The sequence below is a fragment of the Pelmatolapia mariae genome, linkage group LG9 (genome assembly GCF_036321145.2).
Source record: "Pelmatolapia mariae isolate MD_Pm_ZW linkage group LG9, Pm_UMD_F_2, whole genome shotgun sequence".
NCBI classification, from domain to species: domain Eukaryota; kingdom Metazoa; phylum Chordata; class Actinopteri; order Cichliformes; family Cichlidae; genus Pelmatolapia; species Pelmatolapia mariae.
This window is the reverse complement of record NC_086235.1, coordinates 15,582,413-15,597,681: the sequence shown is the minus strand read 5'-3', so window position 1 is coordinate 15,597,681 and position 15,269 is coordinate 15,582,413. Positions and strand designations below refer to the sequence as shown.

The 15,269-nt window shown below is 42.0% G+C and overlaps 1 protein-coding gene across 1 annotated transcript; it reads right to left on the bottom strand.

Moving 5' to 3' along the window:
• Positions 1-4: 4 nt before the first annotated feature.
• On the bottom strand, positions 5-15,249 carry si:ch73-173p19.1 (uncharacterized). The gene is made up of 17 exons (XM_063483200.1): positions 15,115-15,249; positions 12,689-12,795; positions 12,426-12,565; positions 12,061-12,218; positions 10,695-10,853; positions 8,393-8,822; positions 7,037-7,135; positions 6,408-6,495; positions 4,780-5,003; positions 4,450-4,692; positions 4,230-4,328; positions 3,916-4,109; positions 3,647-3,821; positions 3,382-3,538; positions 3,141-3,294; positions 2,320-2,431; positions 5-2,230 (listed from the first exon to the last, which is right to left on the bottom strand). The coding sequence occupies exons 1-17, from the start codon at positions 15,133-15,135 to the stop codon at positions 2,055-2,057; spliced, it is 2,736 nt and encodes a 911-aa protein (XP_063339270.1). The 5' UTR covers positions 15,136-15,249; the 3' UTR covers positions 5-2,054.
• Positions 15,250-15,269: the final 20 nt, after the last annotated feature.

Below are 15,269 nucleotides of genomic sequence, written 5' to 3'. Positions count from 1 at the left end.
CAACTTCATTTGAGAAGACTTTATTGTTAATTGTAACGAATACAGTGTTTGTATCCAAAAAAATCTAAAGCTTTTAAGGAAAATAAACTATTTTACATATCTGTAAACAGGAAAAAAAGCTTTGAAGGGATTAAAGAAGTTGCTTTGAGTCCTGAGTGAGCCCCATGGCTGCATAGATATGTTATATTACAGCCATTACACTACACTGAATGAGGCTCACTGATGTAGCAGAAAATGGCTAAACTTTCCAAAAAATCCCCCCCCCCCAAACATTAGCATAATTGATAATAAGAGGGCTACTTATAAAAGAAAGCTGAGGTCGGTGCATCACCAGGATGCAGCTAAAATAACTAGTTTCAGGTGATGAGAGCTAACATCCATGCAGGCTGAGCTGAGTTATAAAAACCATGACTTCTTCAGTGTGGATTTTACCTTTTTAAATGTTTTTTTTTTTTTTTTTAAACTTAAAAAGCTGTGTTCACGTCAAATTTAGCCATCCAATTTTTAGGCTAATTCCAGTACTCTACACTGTATGGTGGCTCATTTTCATTAAACTCTTGCATAATCACAACTCCTGTAATAACAGTATAGATATCTGCTAACAATACAAATACTACTTTCAAATGGTCAAGCTAAAAAAAAAAAAAACCTCAATTACTTCTAGTGGTACATCCAGTATGACTTGAATACAGCTTCAAAATTAAAGTTAATTTCAATGCAGATAATCAGTGGAAGACATTTATCTGCCTTCATGTCCCTCTAAAACATTTGAACCGTATTTGGTTTAACTGGCTATTTGTTGTTTAGATTCTCATTTAATACCTTAGATAAAGTCTGTTAGTCATCGCATGCTGTTGTACATTCCCAGCATAAAGTATATTTCTGCCACTTGGCTCCAACCTGATGCCTGTACTACGAAGCTACAGGGTTACAAAGGTGCTTCCTTCTTACTGGGGTGACATGATGCAGGCCTTACCTGACAGAGCTATAATACTGAAAGGTTTACTAACTTACAGCCATTTTTTTCATCCTGGGTTAAGAGGGGCTAAACTACAGTAATATAGTAGTGTTGCTTTGGCTGCAGTCGCTGTGTGGTAGTTTTTTTTTCCTTCACATTCTTCTAGCATTACATTTTTACCATCTTCATAAAACATGTCACTCTGCTGCCAGGACACCCATCCATATTTCACAGCCACGTGAACGTGCTTATGTCGAGACAGACACATCCTGGGTGGACTTCTCCAGTTAACAACCACCTTGTGATCATTTAGCCTGACTGCCAGGGCAAAGTGAAGCCATCCATCCATCCATTCGCTTATCCTTTTTCAGGGTCGCGGGGGGTGCTGGAGCCTATCCCAGCTGTCATAGGGCAAGAGGCGGGGTACACCCTGGACAGGTCGCCAGTCTGTCGCAGCGCCAACACACAGGGACAGACAACCATTCGCACTCACATTCACTCACACATTCACACCTATGGGCAATTTGGATTAACCAATTAACCTATCCCCACAAGCTGCATGTCTTTGGACGGTGGGAGGAAGCCGGAGTACCCGGAGAGAACCCACGCAAACACGGGGAGAACATGCAAACTCCACACAGAAAGACCCCGGCCTGATGGTGGAATTGAACTCAGGACCTTCTTGCTGTGCGGCAACAGTGCTTACCACCGTGCTGCCAAAAAAAAGTGAAGCCAGATAAGGAAAATATATCCGGGGGTATGTTGAAGCTGCTTCGTAGTACAGGCCCCTGGAGAAACACAGGTTGCTCCAACCTGTAAAGCTGCGCATAAAGCTATAAAGTTTTTCAGGTGGCGTTTGGGGCTGCAGAGTATTAAATAGTGATTAATTCTGTATATGTAAACGCTGTTAAACACAACGCTCCTGTTTAAGGTTTCAACTCAGCACGCATGATTGACAGATTAGTGGCACTAGCTGCGGTTGAAACAGTGCAAGTAGGAGGAGTGTTTCATCAATTATGCTTTGCCCAGATGATCCTGGAGGCAGCATCTCAGAGGGGCTTAAAGAGGGGCTGGGGGCAGCTGAAGCTTGTGATGCTCACTGGGCTTCCAACTCCTCATCTGAGACGTCGTCAGGGGAAAGGATGCGAGTGTTACTGGCCCGAATACTGTTGATGTTGGTGCAGGAGAGGAGACTAGCAATTCCCATCAGACTCACCCCGGTCCCGTCCAGGTTCACCTGAGCCAGGTGGATTTGTTTCAGGAACTTTAGACCTGAAAGGAAGAGAACAACATATACTGGGTCTGTTCATCTGAGCAAACAAAGCTATTAAATCAAAGACCACTTTAGAGCCGGACGTTACCATGATCTGTAATCCGCGTGCGGCTGAGATTAAGTTTAACAAGCTGACTGCAGCGGATCAGACCTTTCCTCACCACGTTGTCCCCCACCTGAGTGCTGGCTAACCCCAACACCTGGAAAAAAAATAGCAGAAAAATAGCAAAATATTAAAACCTCTGCATCAAATATTTTTTATCAACATAAAATAACATAAACTGGTCTTTACATTTTGATTTAGGCCTACTCTGAATGCCCCATGATCGATTTCATTCTGCAAAAGAGTTTAACTGTGATGCTAAAATAATAAATTGAAGCCCAGCTAGTATAAAATATAAGCATGTTATCTGGTCAGACAGCATGGGTGTCAAAATTAACTGTGAATTGAGAATCACATCAATGATCAGACACACATACTTTACTAACATGGTTTCATTTAATCAAACATGTATGTACCATAGATCGATGTCACATTCAATCATAGACAGTATAAAGACAGATGTAGCTTCTGTGTTTGAAGAGTGAATCCAGTTCAGAAATGCCTGTTTTTTTAATGCCCACCAGATGATCATAATTGTGGTTACAAAAGGAAACAAAACAGCTCTCTGACTTGACCTCAACAATCACCTACCTGGTAAGTTTATGGGATCAGACACTCATTTTAAGTCATACTAAATAAAATATTAAGTCTATTTTGTAAATCCATTCTCTTCTTATCTAATTCAGAGTCAGTCTATCCTAGTTGTCACAGGGCACAAGTCACCAATCTATCACAGGGCTACTATTTACACTTGCACTCGCACAAGGATAAAGCAACACCTGGATAGCACTTATTGGGATAGTCACCTGAAGGTGCGGCAGACAGGTTATGAGGGCGGCCACTCCTCTGCTGGTGACTGCAGTCCGATCCAAACAGAGCTCCTGCAGCTCCTGCATGCATCGCAGGGAGGGAAGCCCTGCATCTGTCACCTGAGTGTTGCTAAGTGACAGCTTCTTCAATCTACACAAAGTAAACACAAAACTCCTGTCAGCATTTTAATCGCAAGGAAACACCTGATATGATGACGTCAGTGAGTGTGGGAAGGACCTGGTCAAGGTGGAGAGGTGGCTGACTCCCTGGTCTGTAACCTGTGTGTAGTCTGTCAGGTCCAGCTCTGAGAGCAGAGTCAGTCTGGAGAGGAATGACAGCCCGCTGTCTGTCACAGAGTGGCGTCCAGGGAGGGTGATGCGAGTCAACTTCAGACCTAGAAGTAAAGTAGACACCTCACAGATTCACCACATACTTTGATACTGCAGGCTCACTCCATGCCTACCCTCATTCTTTTAATTCTTTTGCTTTATGCTCTACAAACCTGAGATGATCTGAAGGGCATGACTGCCATCTGCTACAGGGATTCCCACCAAAGTCAGGGAAGTCAGGGCAGGGTGGGTAGCAAGGTGCTCCAGAGATGCCTCCGTCACACCTGTCCCATCCAGGTTGAGGGTCTGCAGGCTGGACATCGCTGCTAAAGCCGTCAAATCCTTAACCTGAAAGAAAAGCGCACAGCAAGGTGAGTAAATATCACTGAAGATCAGAGCACTGTCACCGGTTGAATAGACCTTGCTAACAGAGATAAAGTACTTTAGTCTGTTTGATGCTGAGAAGTCGCAGCTGTGGCACAGAGGTGGGGAGCACAGCTAGTGTGGTTTCAGTCACTGCTGTCTGGTTCAGGCTTAGCTGAGAGAGGCAGGACGGCACTGACTGGAGGTACAGTACCATCCCAGCATCTGTCACTTTGGTCTGGTCCAGGGACAGGAAACACAAGTTCTTCAAACCTTAAAGGCATCAGCAGAAGGAAAATATGTATGTTGAATAAAACTACTTAAATAAGAACAGCTTATTCTGAGATCCAGTTTTGTAAATGTTGTCAACAGTGATGTTTGTGTGTGTCCAACCTGTGATATGCTGCAGGCAGGAGTCAGTCAGCTTACTACAGGAGGCCAGATTGAGGTACTGGAGTTTGACCAGGGTGGACAGGATACATAGGCCAGAGTCTGGGAATAAAAATAAATAAATAAATACAAAGATAGGGACAAACTGAAGAGCAGACTTTGCAGAAATTTGACAACTAAATGGATATAAAGCCTAAAAACTACCAGATATAAAATGTTTTACCAGTGATGAGAGGTGAGTTGACTAAACTCAGGTGCTTCAGGGCAGTGAAGGCCCGCAACTGCCGTAGGAGCTCATTGGTGGAGTACGGGTAGCTATTTAAGACAAACTTCTGGATCGGGCAGCCGAAGAACAGCTCCAGGGTGCGTGGATGCAGCAGCCTCTCATGAGACATGTGGTTGAGCAGAAGCTCTGCTAGCTCTGGGGTCAGACCTGCTAGACTGCTGCTGTACTGCATGCTGGGAGCTGTGAGACACAGAGTCAAGAGTGAGCAAACAACAGCGAGCAAACAAAGCCGTGAGGCACAGTTCTGTGAAGTCTTGTGACTCTTACCAGTCATGAGGTGGACCGTTGCGCGGATAGCCAAGGCACATAGTGAGGGCACGCTGGGTGCTCTGAAGGGTCTTTTAGGGGGTGATGGCTGTCCTTGGGAGGCGTGGCGGTCTTCTTGCTGTGCGGCTCGTTGAAGACGCTCAACAGCAGCCTGACCTGCAGCTGCGGGCGCCAGCGGCCCTCCCGCATTCTCAGGGTCTGCCGCTTCCTCTTCTGGGCCCTCTCTGAGACACACAAACACAAGTTGTGTCCACGTGTTGTATTTTAATATACAGATAAAGCAGCCCATAGTGAGCATGAAGCGGCAGCAGCAAATTCCCAGATGCAGCTTCCTGAGACCAGTCACGTCTGACCATCACAACCAGCTGTTTCTTATACATACATGTTTCTGCTATAGTTAGAATTTTTAACGTGTGGTTATTGTTTGAAAATGGACCCCATGCAGGCAGTGTGCTGACTGATCAGCATTTATTAGCAAACACTCGTGTTTTATGAGAAAAATGGACGTCTTTATAAGAAAATCTAAAGGGGGTAAGTGTTTTGCTGTATTTGAACATCAGAAAGGAAATATCACTGATATTTTGCTTGTAAAATCTGAAATAATATGGGGCTTAGAAGCACGTGTAAATAACTGTTTTAGCCATTTAGCTGCATTAAATTTTATTCATTTAAGATAATCTCCAGAGCACCCCCGGCTGTATTTCTGTGCAATGGAATAAACAGTAAGTGGAAGGGCTCTGATGAGCTGAAATATCCACATTTACTTTTGTATAAGATGCATACAGTCAAAATGCTTTAGCTTAACTTAAATTGTTTTTAAAAACCAAAACTAATATTTGGATGGTTAGCTTATTACTGACCATTGCTGCACAATGAGACATGCTGACTATAAGCATCCATTTTTCTTGCTGATTCTCACATATTATTTTCTGTATCCACTTTTCTCTCTGGCTCTTTTCTTCCTGCTGTGCAGCTCATACAAACTTTATCTTTTTAAAATGTTGGTAGGAGCTTTAAAGCATCCTTCCCCATCTCCACAACAGTAAAGAGTTTCTTTCAGGCTATACCCAGACACTTAGATTGAGCTGGAGCTCCAAGATAATATTCATCTCTTTTTTTTCTTTTGTTAACAGGGTGTTATTATAAAACGGATCACTCTGGATGCAACAGAAGTTGAAAAAGTGGTGACGTGTGCATGCACTTTCAAACTAATTAAATGCATCTACTTGCAAAACACTTCAGATTGCATGACCAATGTGTGTAATGTGTGTTAGGGCCACATTAATAAAAATAATATTTTGAAACAGTCATTTGAGAATGGAGTGTAAATTTCAAGAGTAAGGTCATCTCACTCTGTCCACCAAGTAAAAGTGAGTTTTTAACTGTATTGTTAACTAATATTATTTCATATCACACTGGATTTTGGGTCCTAAAAGAAAGATAATGTCTTTGTAGCTTAAAAAGATTCTCAACACAGCATTTCAGCTTTTCTCTCAAAAAGCAAAATTTAAAAAAATATCCTTTTTCTCTTAATGTGGCCCCTAACACTATTTCGTATTACAAAGCAGTATGATCATAGTCCTTGGTCCTATAATATCATTCTAGTGCCATTCTATTTAAACACTTGCCTGAGTCGATTTCCTTGCCCTGGCCAGCGCCAGGGCTCAAATCCTCCTCGCATCCTGTTCTCTGGAAAGAAAGGCAGCCTGGGCATTCCTGTGAAAGTTACACAAACGAAAACTGTAATCCATCCAAAAATACTCTAATGCCACTGAGCTGAAGCTACAGATGCTGAGAAAAAAACTTTATACCACACACCTCTGATTAACATCTCTGATTCTCCTTGAACTAGCTCTTCTCTGTGTCTGGTTCATTCAGACTACAATACCACAACCACACACTGATTGGCTGACCCCACCTGTAAGTTCTTAGTAAACTCAGCAGTTCTGACTTGTGTGCTGTACGTTTTACAGAAAGGGGAATTAACCTACATATTTTCTAATACTAATCTCTCTTACAGCGTGACACACATTAGCAGGCCAATCTGTACACTAGGCCACTATATAGTGTAACAGTAAAAAAATCAAGCTCAAAGGAAGAGGCCAGGGTCAGCTGTTTCTGACGTGTGTGCAAAAAAGCTCACAGTGGATGAATAATGGAAACATATGGAAACAGTAATAGAGGAACAGGGGGAGGAGGGAAGCAAGAAAAATGTAGGTCAAAGGAGGGATGACGTATCCACACTCTGGAGCAGTACCGTTCGGCATGTGAAGCGGTTCTTCCTCTCCTTCTTGGTCCATATCAACATCTATGGGAGGATCTTCAGCATCACCAGGAACCAATCTCTGGCCTTGACCTGTCGAACCCCCAGAATGTCATCCAATGACTCCACAGCCATTTAAGTAAAATTTAACACATTCAGCTGATCAAATAACTGAGCCCAAACAACCATGAATAGGTGCGATGTTACAGGTGTAAAGAATCCCATTGGCTGATATACAATGTGTCATCTGATCAGGCCACCCAAGTGTATTAAACGTGACCTATTATACTCTTTTTCATACTCCTTACTTTTATTTTTGGACTCTACTTGCACGACGACCTATCCTGGGCCTCGTGCAGCCCCCTCAGTTCACCCACTCTTAAGCAGTTTTAGCTTCTTTAAGGTTCTTTAAACCAACTGATTGGCTGCCCCTCCCAGCCAACAGCAGGTGGGTGGGACTTCCGTGTTCACAGTCAAAGCTGTGCATCTGAAGTAATACTAAGTATATGCCCTCTCTCAGACATCATACAGTGCAATAGAGGTAGAAAAAATCTGTCAAACAGAGTAGTTGTAATACAAGTCAAAGGGAGCAGGTGGATTGGTTTAGAGCACAGATAATGGCCATATAAGGAAATCCCCCCTAACTGACTCAGACCTGATCCAGAAAATAAATAAATAAATACATGAACAGAGTACTTTTACCTCATACTTGTACATTTACTGACTTCATTATTTTAAATGTTTAATATGAGCATGTACCTTCGGAACACTATACATGTGGCGGAAAACGGTAGATTTTTTTTTTAATGGCTGTCAAAGTATATTTGTCAATTATGTGTAATAATTAAAGCTGTCCATGGGACAAGATAAATGCATGGTGGACAATCCCCTAGTTCGACCATTTCGACGGTCCCACTCAGCTGCTTCCACAGATGGACTCCACTGACTAAGAGCAGAACAATTACGTCACTCCTCTCTGAACGTCAGCTACAAACTTTAGGGTCATTCTAACCACACACCGAGGTTGCAGAGGCGAACAAAGACTCCACCGATTGTGTAGATGGATGAGAGACTCACTGTACAGGCAGCTGATTACACTGCTCTGTTATTTATCTGACAAACTAACCTTTGAAACATGATTTGTCAAGTAAAGCGTAAATGTTACTGCAAGTAATGGTTGTGACTGTAGTCCTGTAGGATTCTAACATCATCATGAAAAGTCCCAACATTTAGTAAACCGTCCAATAAAAAAGTTTGGAAAACAGCAAATCTCTACTTGTTTTATTCCATTTAGTAAGTTTATTTTTATTGCTTTTTATATTAGGTTTAAATAAAGTAAATCATACTTACCCCAGTCATGAGATCCACGCCGTAAAGGAGGAACTCCAGGAATCCCTGCATAATTCACTGCTTCTTCCCACAGCTGGTTAGGTAGTGGAGGAGGTATAACAGGGACCTGATCTCCCACCATGTCCTGGCCAGGAGGAGGCTGAGGAGGCGCAACACAAGGAGGCGGCTCAGCACTGTGGCCTGCTGGACTTGTTTCCTGAGGCGTCTCTGGAGGAGTGGTCTGAATACACAGTGCAGCGTTAGGCGTAAGGCCGAGAGAGCGGAGGGAACAGGCAAGCTCAGCCTCCCCAAAGCGCTTCCGTGGGAAACCCTGAAGGAGAGAAAAGGAGGGTAGGGAGGGGTGACGTCCGGTGATGTGCTCCACAACGCTGCGCAGAGGGGCATCAGCTGGGAAGCGCTCACGCATGGACTCACCAGACGGCAGTCGAATCTGCAGCAAAACACAAATATACATGACAAGGTTATTACAGTCAACTTCATTTCTAAAACTAGAAATGATACTGTGTCCTTAAAAACTGAATCAAAATGAAAAAATATATATATAGAAAGAGGAAATATTTTTAGTTTTTGCCAATATAATGTCACACTTTTAACACATTAACATTAACAGAGAAGTATTAACTCATACAACAGGTAAAATAAGTACTGAACACGTCACCAGTTTTCTAGGTAAATGTATTTATAAAGGCACTATTGCCATGAAGTTCTCACCAGATATCGGTTACAACCCATCCAATCCACACATGCAAAGAAATTAAACCACAGATGTCCATAAATTAAGTTAGGCATAATAGGGAAATGACACAGGGAAAAAACACATGACGAATGGGATGTGCAAAAATCATTAAAGTCATGACGCCACCTGAAATCCATCAGTAATTAGAAAACAATCCTGACACTCAGTGCAAATTAATTAAGAGCTGGTTCAGTTCCAACTGATGGCCTAAAAAACAGTGTCTCATCATCAACGTGTCACACAAGAAACATCTCATGATGGGTAAATGAGCTCTCTCAAGAACTTAGTAAACCATACTGAAGGCATTAGTTGCAGCAGAATTTCTAAACTACTGAAGGTTCCAGTGAGCACTGTTGGAGCCATAATCTGGAAGTAGAATGTACATCATTTCACCATAAACCACCCCTGACCATGTGCTCTATGCAAGATTTCAGACAGACAACTGAAAAGAGTTGTCAGAAGTGTCGTGTATGAGCCAAGGACCACTTGTGGTGAGCTACAGAAAGTGGTAGAAGAGACAGGTACAGTTGTTTCAAAGAAAAGTAATGCACTCAACCACCAAGGCCTGTATGCACACTCACCAAGCAAGACTCCGTTGCTGAAGAAAAAACATGTTGCTGAACAACATTTAGACAAGCCTATGAAACAGGATGCCATGGTGCACACCATGTTTGGAGGTCAAAGGCACTGCATATCACCACAAAAACACCATACCAACAGTGAAGTTTGGAGGTGGGTTCATCATGGTGTGGGGCTTTTTTTCAGTATACGGTACTGGGGGGCTTCATATAATTGGAGGACACATGAATGGAAAAATGTACTGAGACATTCTTGATAAAACTCTGCTGCCATCTACCAGGATGATGAAAATGAAACGAGAGTGGACAGCAAGTCAAAGATCCTAAACACAGCCAAGGAAACTCTCAGTTGGTCTGAGAGAAAGAAAATAAAGCTGCTAGAATGACCCAGCCAATCACCTGACCAAATCCAGTTGAAAATATATGAAAAGAACTTAAGGTCAGAGTTCATAGAAGAGGCCCACAGAACCTTCAGGATTTGACAACTGTTCATTTGGAAGAACGGGCCAAAATCAAACCTCAGCGATGCATCCAGCTAGTTTCTCCATACAGGAGGTGTCTTGCAGCTGTCATCACCAACAAAGGTCTTTGTGCAAAGTATTGAATACATTTCAGTAAGGTTGATCAATACTTGATTTGTTTGCTTGTGTGGATTGGATGGGTTCTTACCCACGCCTGGTGACAATTTCATGTCAACAGCATGCTTAGAAACTGGTGACGGATTCAATATTCATTTTACCTGCTGTTTGTTTACTGAGCCTGGTTTTGTCTATATGACTGAGAATAACTGCCTTCACAAGTGGTTTGTTTGTATTGTAACACCATCTTTGAACTGACACTGAAATTAATAAGGAGTATACTTCAATTAAACATTTTCAAACAATAAAAAGTAAAATAAAAGAATATAATACACTCTGCAAAATGACTGAGACTAAACTGAAAACTAAAATTCTGAATCTATCATGATTAAGGTTCTTCACAGGCCCACCATGAGGATGCAGTTGTTGTCCACATTTGTCTGAATCTTTCCTCCAAGCTTCTGCCCTTCACTGCTGGGAGGAGACGTGTCTGATGCAGCATTGGTCTGTTTCTTATCCTGCAGGCTCCTCCGATCCTCAGCGATCCGCTTCAGCACCAACTCGCGCTCCTGCGAATGCGGAAGAACACAAAATGTTCTAAGAACAATAAAACAGTAGGTCTATGCTCAAATATTAATTTTCAAATGTATTATTCATGTTTAAAAAAAACAACAACAAAAAACTCAGCTTGAGCACGTGACAACTCTTTTACTCCCCACAGTGACCATCATGCTTCAGTTCAACCACACTGTAGTACACATCTGTTTTTTTAAATGTGCATCCAGAGAAAAATGTATGGACGCTCCAATTCTAGCTCATAGAGCAGCATACTTCCCCATGTAGTGTTCAGCCAGCACCAGCAGCACCCAAACAAAGTTTCTGGACCGCGTGTAAAGTGAGATGCAATTGGCCTCATTCACTAATATGTGAAAAGCTCCAAAAAAATAAGTGCACTGGCAAATTTACCATTTTATGAAATGTGCCCACAGGCCAGTTTTGTTCTTACCACCACGTGTAACATCAGTGAATGAGACTCATTCTTAATCCACAGGCTTGTATTACTATCTGCTTATTCACATACCTCCACACTCCCTTTTGTTTTTATCTGGAAACACATTAACTTCAAGATGTAAAGGAGGAAGTAGTGATCTTCAAAAAACAGAGGCGGCACATCTAAAGCAAAAGCAGGGGAATTTCCAGCTGAAAAAACTGAAACAACAGTGTTTGAGAAAAGCACCTTTCCAAAGTGTTTCCTCAGGAGTGATGGAAAAAAACAGACGTGCTGCAGTAGGTTAGTAAGGTGGCAAATGCCGTTTCCCCTAAGACAAGAAATATGGCTCAAGTAAAAAAACAGAAAACAACAGAAAAGAGGAAAACAGCAGGAAAAATATCTAAATGTAGACTAGATGAAAAAAAGGAGGCAGAGGTGGACAACCAAAGGCGCAGATGATCAATTACCGATGATTGTTTAATCGTACACTTGTGTCTACGTTGGCAGAGCTACAATGTGCCAGGTTACACAAATTAAGATATGCACAACTGGTCAAAGCGACACCAGCATGGAGGCACGCCAAATTTGTCACATGCCGCCATGCGATAGGGTAAGCAGTGAGCATAAAAGTGAAATGAGAGCTACAGGGATTGAGCTAAAGCTTAAGGCATTATTATGGACAGCCTTATAAATCTGCTGAAAACTTGACTTTCTTCCTTGTGTGATAATAAGACAACTGCCAGTCAGATAGATTAAGCACCAGAAGTCTTTTCAGCAATGCTCACCTGTTTCTTCTGCCTTCTCTCTGCTCTGACTTCCTGAGCGACGCGTTGTCTCTCTTTCTCCTCAAAGTCACTTTTGTCTGGTTTGATCCGCGACTCAACTGGCGGTGGTGGGTCCTGGGAGCATGATTGCGGTGACCTTAGCACCAATGAAGGACCCGCTGTTAAAGACAGAAAAAGAAAATCTGATGAGATAATGCTGCACACTAAACTATTCAATTCCTTAAGTTATACTCAAATGGATGATTACAATCATCAATTTTAGGATATTATAATAAAAGAAAACTTTACTTGAGGTCCAACCAATGGATTAAGAACAGTAACAACAGTAAGAAACAGTTTTTATATAGCTTGGAGTGGGGTATTACCTCTGCTGTCAGTGGGAGATGTGCGAGACTCTGAAGCGTGTGCTGCCTCTTTTGGTGGGTTGAATGCAGAAAAAGCTGTCTCAGCTGGCTGTGAAGGCTGCCGGACCAACGTGTGTCGCAGGTATTGACCCTGTACAAGCCTTTCAACATGCAAGAGGGAGACACAGAAGTAAGTGGCTGAAAGAAGTGGTCTATTATACAGAAAGATCATAGCTAGCTAGCTCCACAGATTTAAAAAAAAAAACAGAGGGCTGATTACTCACCACTCAGCTGCCTCAGCCACAGAAAAATGCCCCGCCTGCATAGCTGCTTGTATCTGCTCTTCTGTGAATCCCATCTCGCTAAGGACGAGGAATAACTCCCCGATAGTCTGCAAGACAGGATCAAACAAATGCTGACAAAGCTGCTTTTTTTTTGGCTGTTTTCCCTCCTTATCGGTCACTGCTCAAACAATGGCTACTAAGATACTGTTTATCTGACTCATAATGTCGTCATGTGTGAAAGAACATAAAAAGTGATTTAATATGGTCTCTCTCACTTTATTAGTGTTTTATTGGTATATAATGTGCATGCTATTAGCCATTTGTGATGTATGATTAACCATACACAAATATAGCCATATATTGAACCAGCTGATATCAGGTATGGAAAAAAACATGACGTTTAGCCATTTACTGTATCTGGGTCATATCAGGTTTGGGCAGGGTAAGTGTTCAGAGGAGCTAAAAATTAAGCTCTTATGTTCTATTTGGCAGAAACTGAGAGAACCACAAAGCTAGTTGATGCATTAATTACTTCTAGGTTCGACTTTTGTAATTCATTATTATAAGTTAGCTCTAAAAGCTCCCTGAAAAGCCTTCAGTTGATCCAAAATGCTGATGCGAGAGTACTAACAGGGACTAGAAAGAGGGAGCACATTACTCCCATATTAGCTTCTCCTCATGGGCACCCTGTTAAACCTAGAAGTGAACTGAAAATCCTTCTCTTCACATACAAGGTTTTGAATAATCAGGCCCCATCTTATCTTAAAGACCTAATAGTACCTCACTGTCCTAACAGAGAAGTTCATTCTCAGACTGCTGGTTTACTTGTGGTTCCTAGAGTTTCTAAAAGTCAAATGGGAGGCCGAGCCTTCAGTTTTCAGGCCCCTCTTCTGTGGAGCCAGCTCCTAGTTTTGATTCAGGAGACAGACACCCTTTCTACTTTTAAGATTAGGCTTATGACTTCCCTTTTTGCTAAAGGTTAGTGTGTGGGCTGGATCAGGTGACCTTGAATCATCCCTTAGTTATGCTGTAATAGGCTGCTTGGGGATTCCCATGGTGCACTGTGCATTTCTTCTTCACTCATCTCCCTGTATTTTTACACACCACTACTGCATTTAATCATTAGTAATTATTAAACTCTACTCTCTCCCAATGTGTGTCTTTTGTCCTGTTTCTTATTCCCCTCACCCCCAACTGGTCATGGCAGAAGGCTGCCCCTCCCTGAGCCTAGTTTCAACTGTTTTTTCCTATTAAATAGGAATTTTCCTTACCACTGTTGCCAAGTGCTTACTCACAGATGGTCATCTGATTGTTGGGTGTCTTTCTAATATCCCTACACTATAAAGCATCTGTTGCTGTGTACTGGTGCTATATAAATAAAACTGAACTGAACAAAGACGAACATAAATAAAGGTACAATAGCCAGTATTTTTCTTCTTCGGTGGTTTAATAATACTGATTAAGTTAACCAAAGGCGGCTTTAGTGTTTGCAGATCACTGGTAGTTCCCAAATCGTGTGCATTAATGCATGTCGGCCCAAAAACCCATGAATGAGCGTTAAATTTATTGTATGACTGTAGAATAAAAAGTCGGATTGACAGCAAGGAGGTAAAGTCCAGTGCAACATGAAAAGAAGAACTGATGACACTGCAGAAGACATCAAGAGAACTTCCTGCGTATACGAATGCATGCGTGCCTTAAGGTTTGCCCTTTGGTGTGCTTTGGACACAAAATGTTTGAGAAAAAAACAATTACAGTAAATTTGCACATGAAATATTAACCATTTACTCCATAACAATATCAGCTATGCAAACTAGTAATTACCTGTTATACTGGCATTCCCATAATGCTAAGAAGTGATCATATTTTATTGCCTAATGCAGCCCTTATAAACTGTTTCTAAAATAGAGCTACTCTTCTCATTCGTCTTTGATAGCATAATAAAACCGTAAAAACTTTACCATATGTCCCAAATGGTTAATAAGGGCCCTAGAAGTGGGTGTTATAGTGTTATTAAATTGTTGTCGGTAAACCTAACACGTACAAACATTAAACATCAGTACCATTGTCTGTGTTGCAGTGTGGGCTGCAACTCACCAGGATAATTTCCATAATTATTTATTATCTCTTTCACCTTCAAACCCTCCAATTCTGAGTTAAACATCAGTTCGCAAAGTTTACAGTAGGAAATTTTATTCCATGTCCGAGTGAAAGACACCGACTCACAATCGAAACTGCAAATTTAAACTTATAACAGCAGCTAGCAAGCTTAGCCCAGAGCTAATGCTAAGTATGTTGGTATTTGGAGGTCTGTCAACAACAGCGTTAGCCGTTCAGCTAACCGTTAGCTGAACGGGCTAGCAGGCTGATATTTTGGTGCTACACAGGGTCATGTGTCGGAAGGTAGTAGATAATTTGGAGCTTACCGCAGGGTTAGAGGAACTCATGGCGTTGTTTCAAGGTTCCCGTGCAGAAATCAAAGTGAAAGTGATGCTCATTTGCAACTTTATTGACTTCCTCGGGTGTGTTTGGAGAGCCTCTGTGTATGCTAGCTGCAACGACCTCCCCCACTCACAGCAAG

Bases quoted from the DNA above. Each gene is read 5' to 3' on its own strand.
- si:ch73-173p19.1 (XM_063483200.1), bottom strand. From the start codon at position 15,135: ATGAGTTCCTCTAACCCTGCG. The intron at 12,796-15,114 runs GTAAGCTCCAAA...CCTGTCTTGCAG, and splicing joins TGAGTTCCTCTAACCCTGCG to ACTATCGGGGAGTTATTCCT. The intron at 3,539-3,646 runs GTTTGTAGAGCA...CTTTACTTCTAG, and splicing joins TGCCCTTCAGATCATCTCAG to GTCTGAAGTTGACTCGCATC.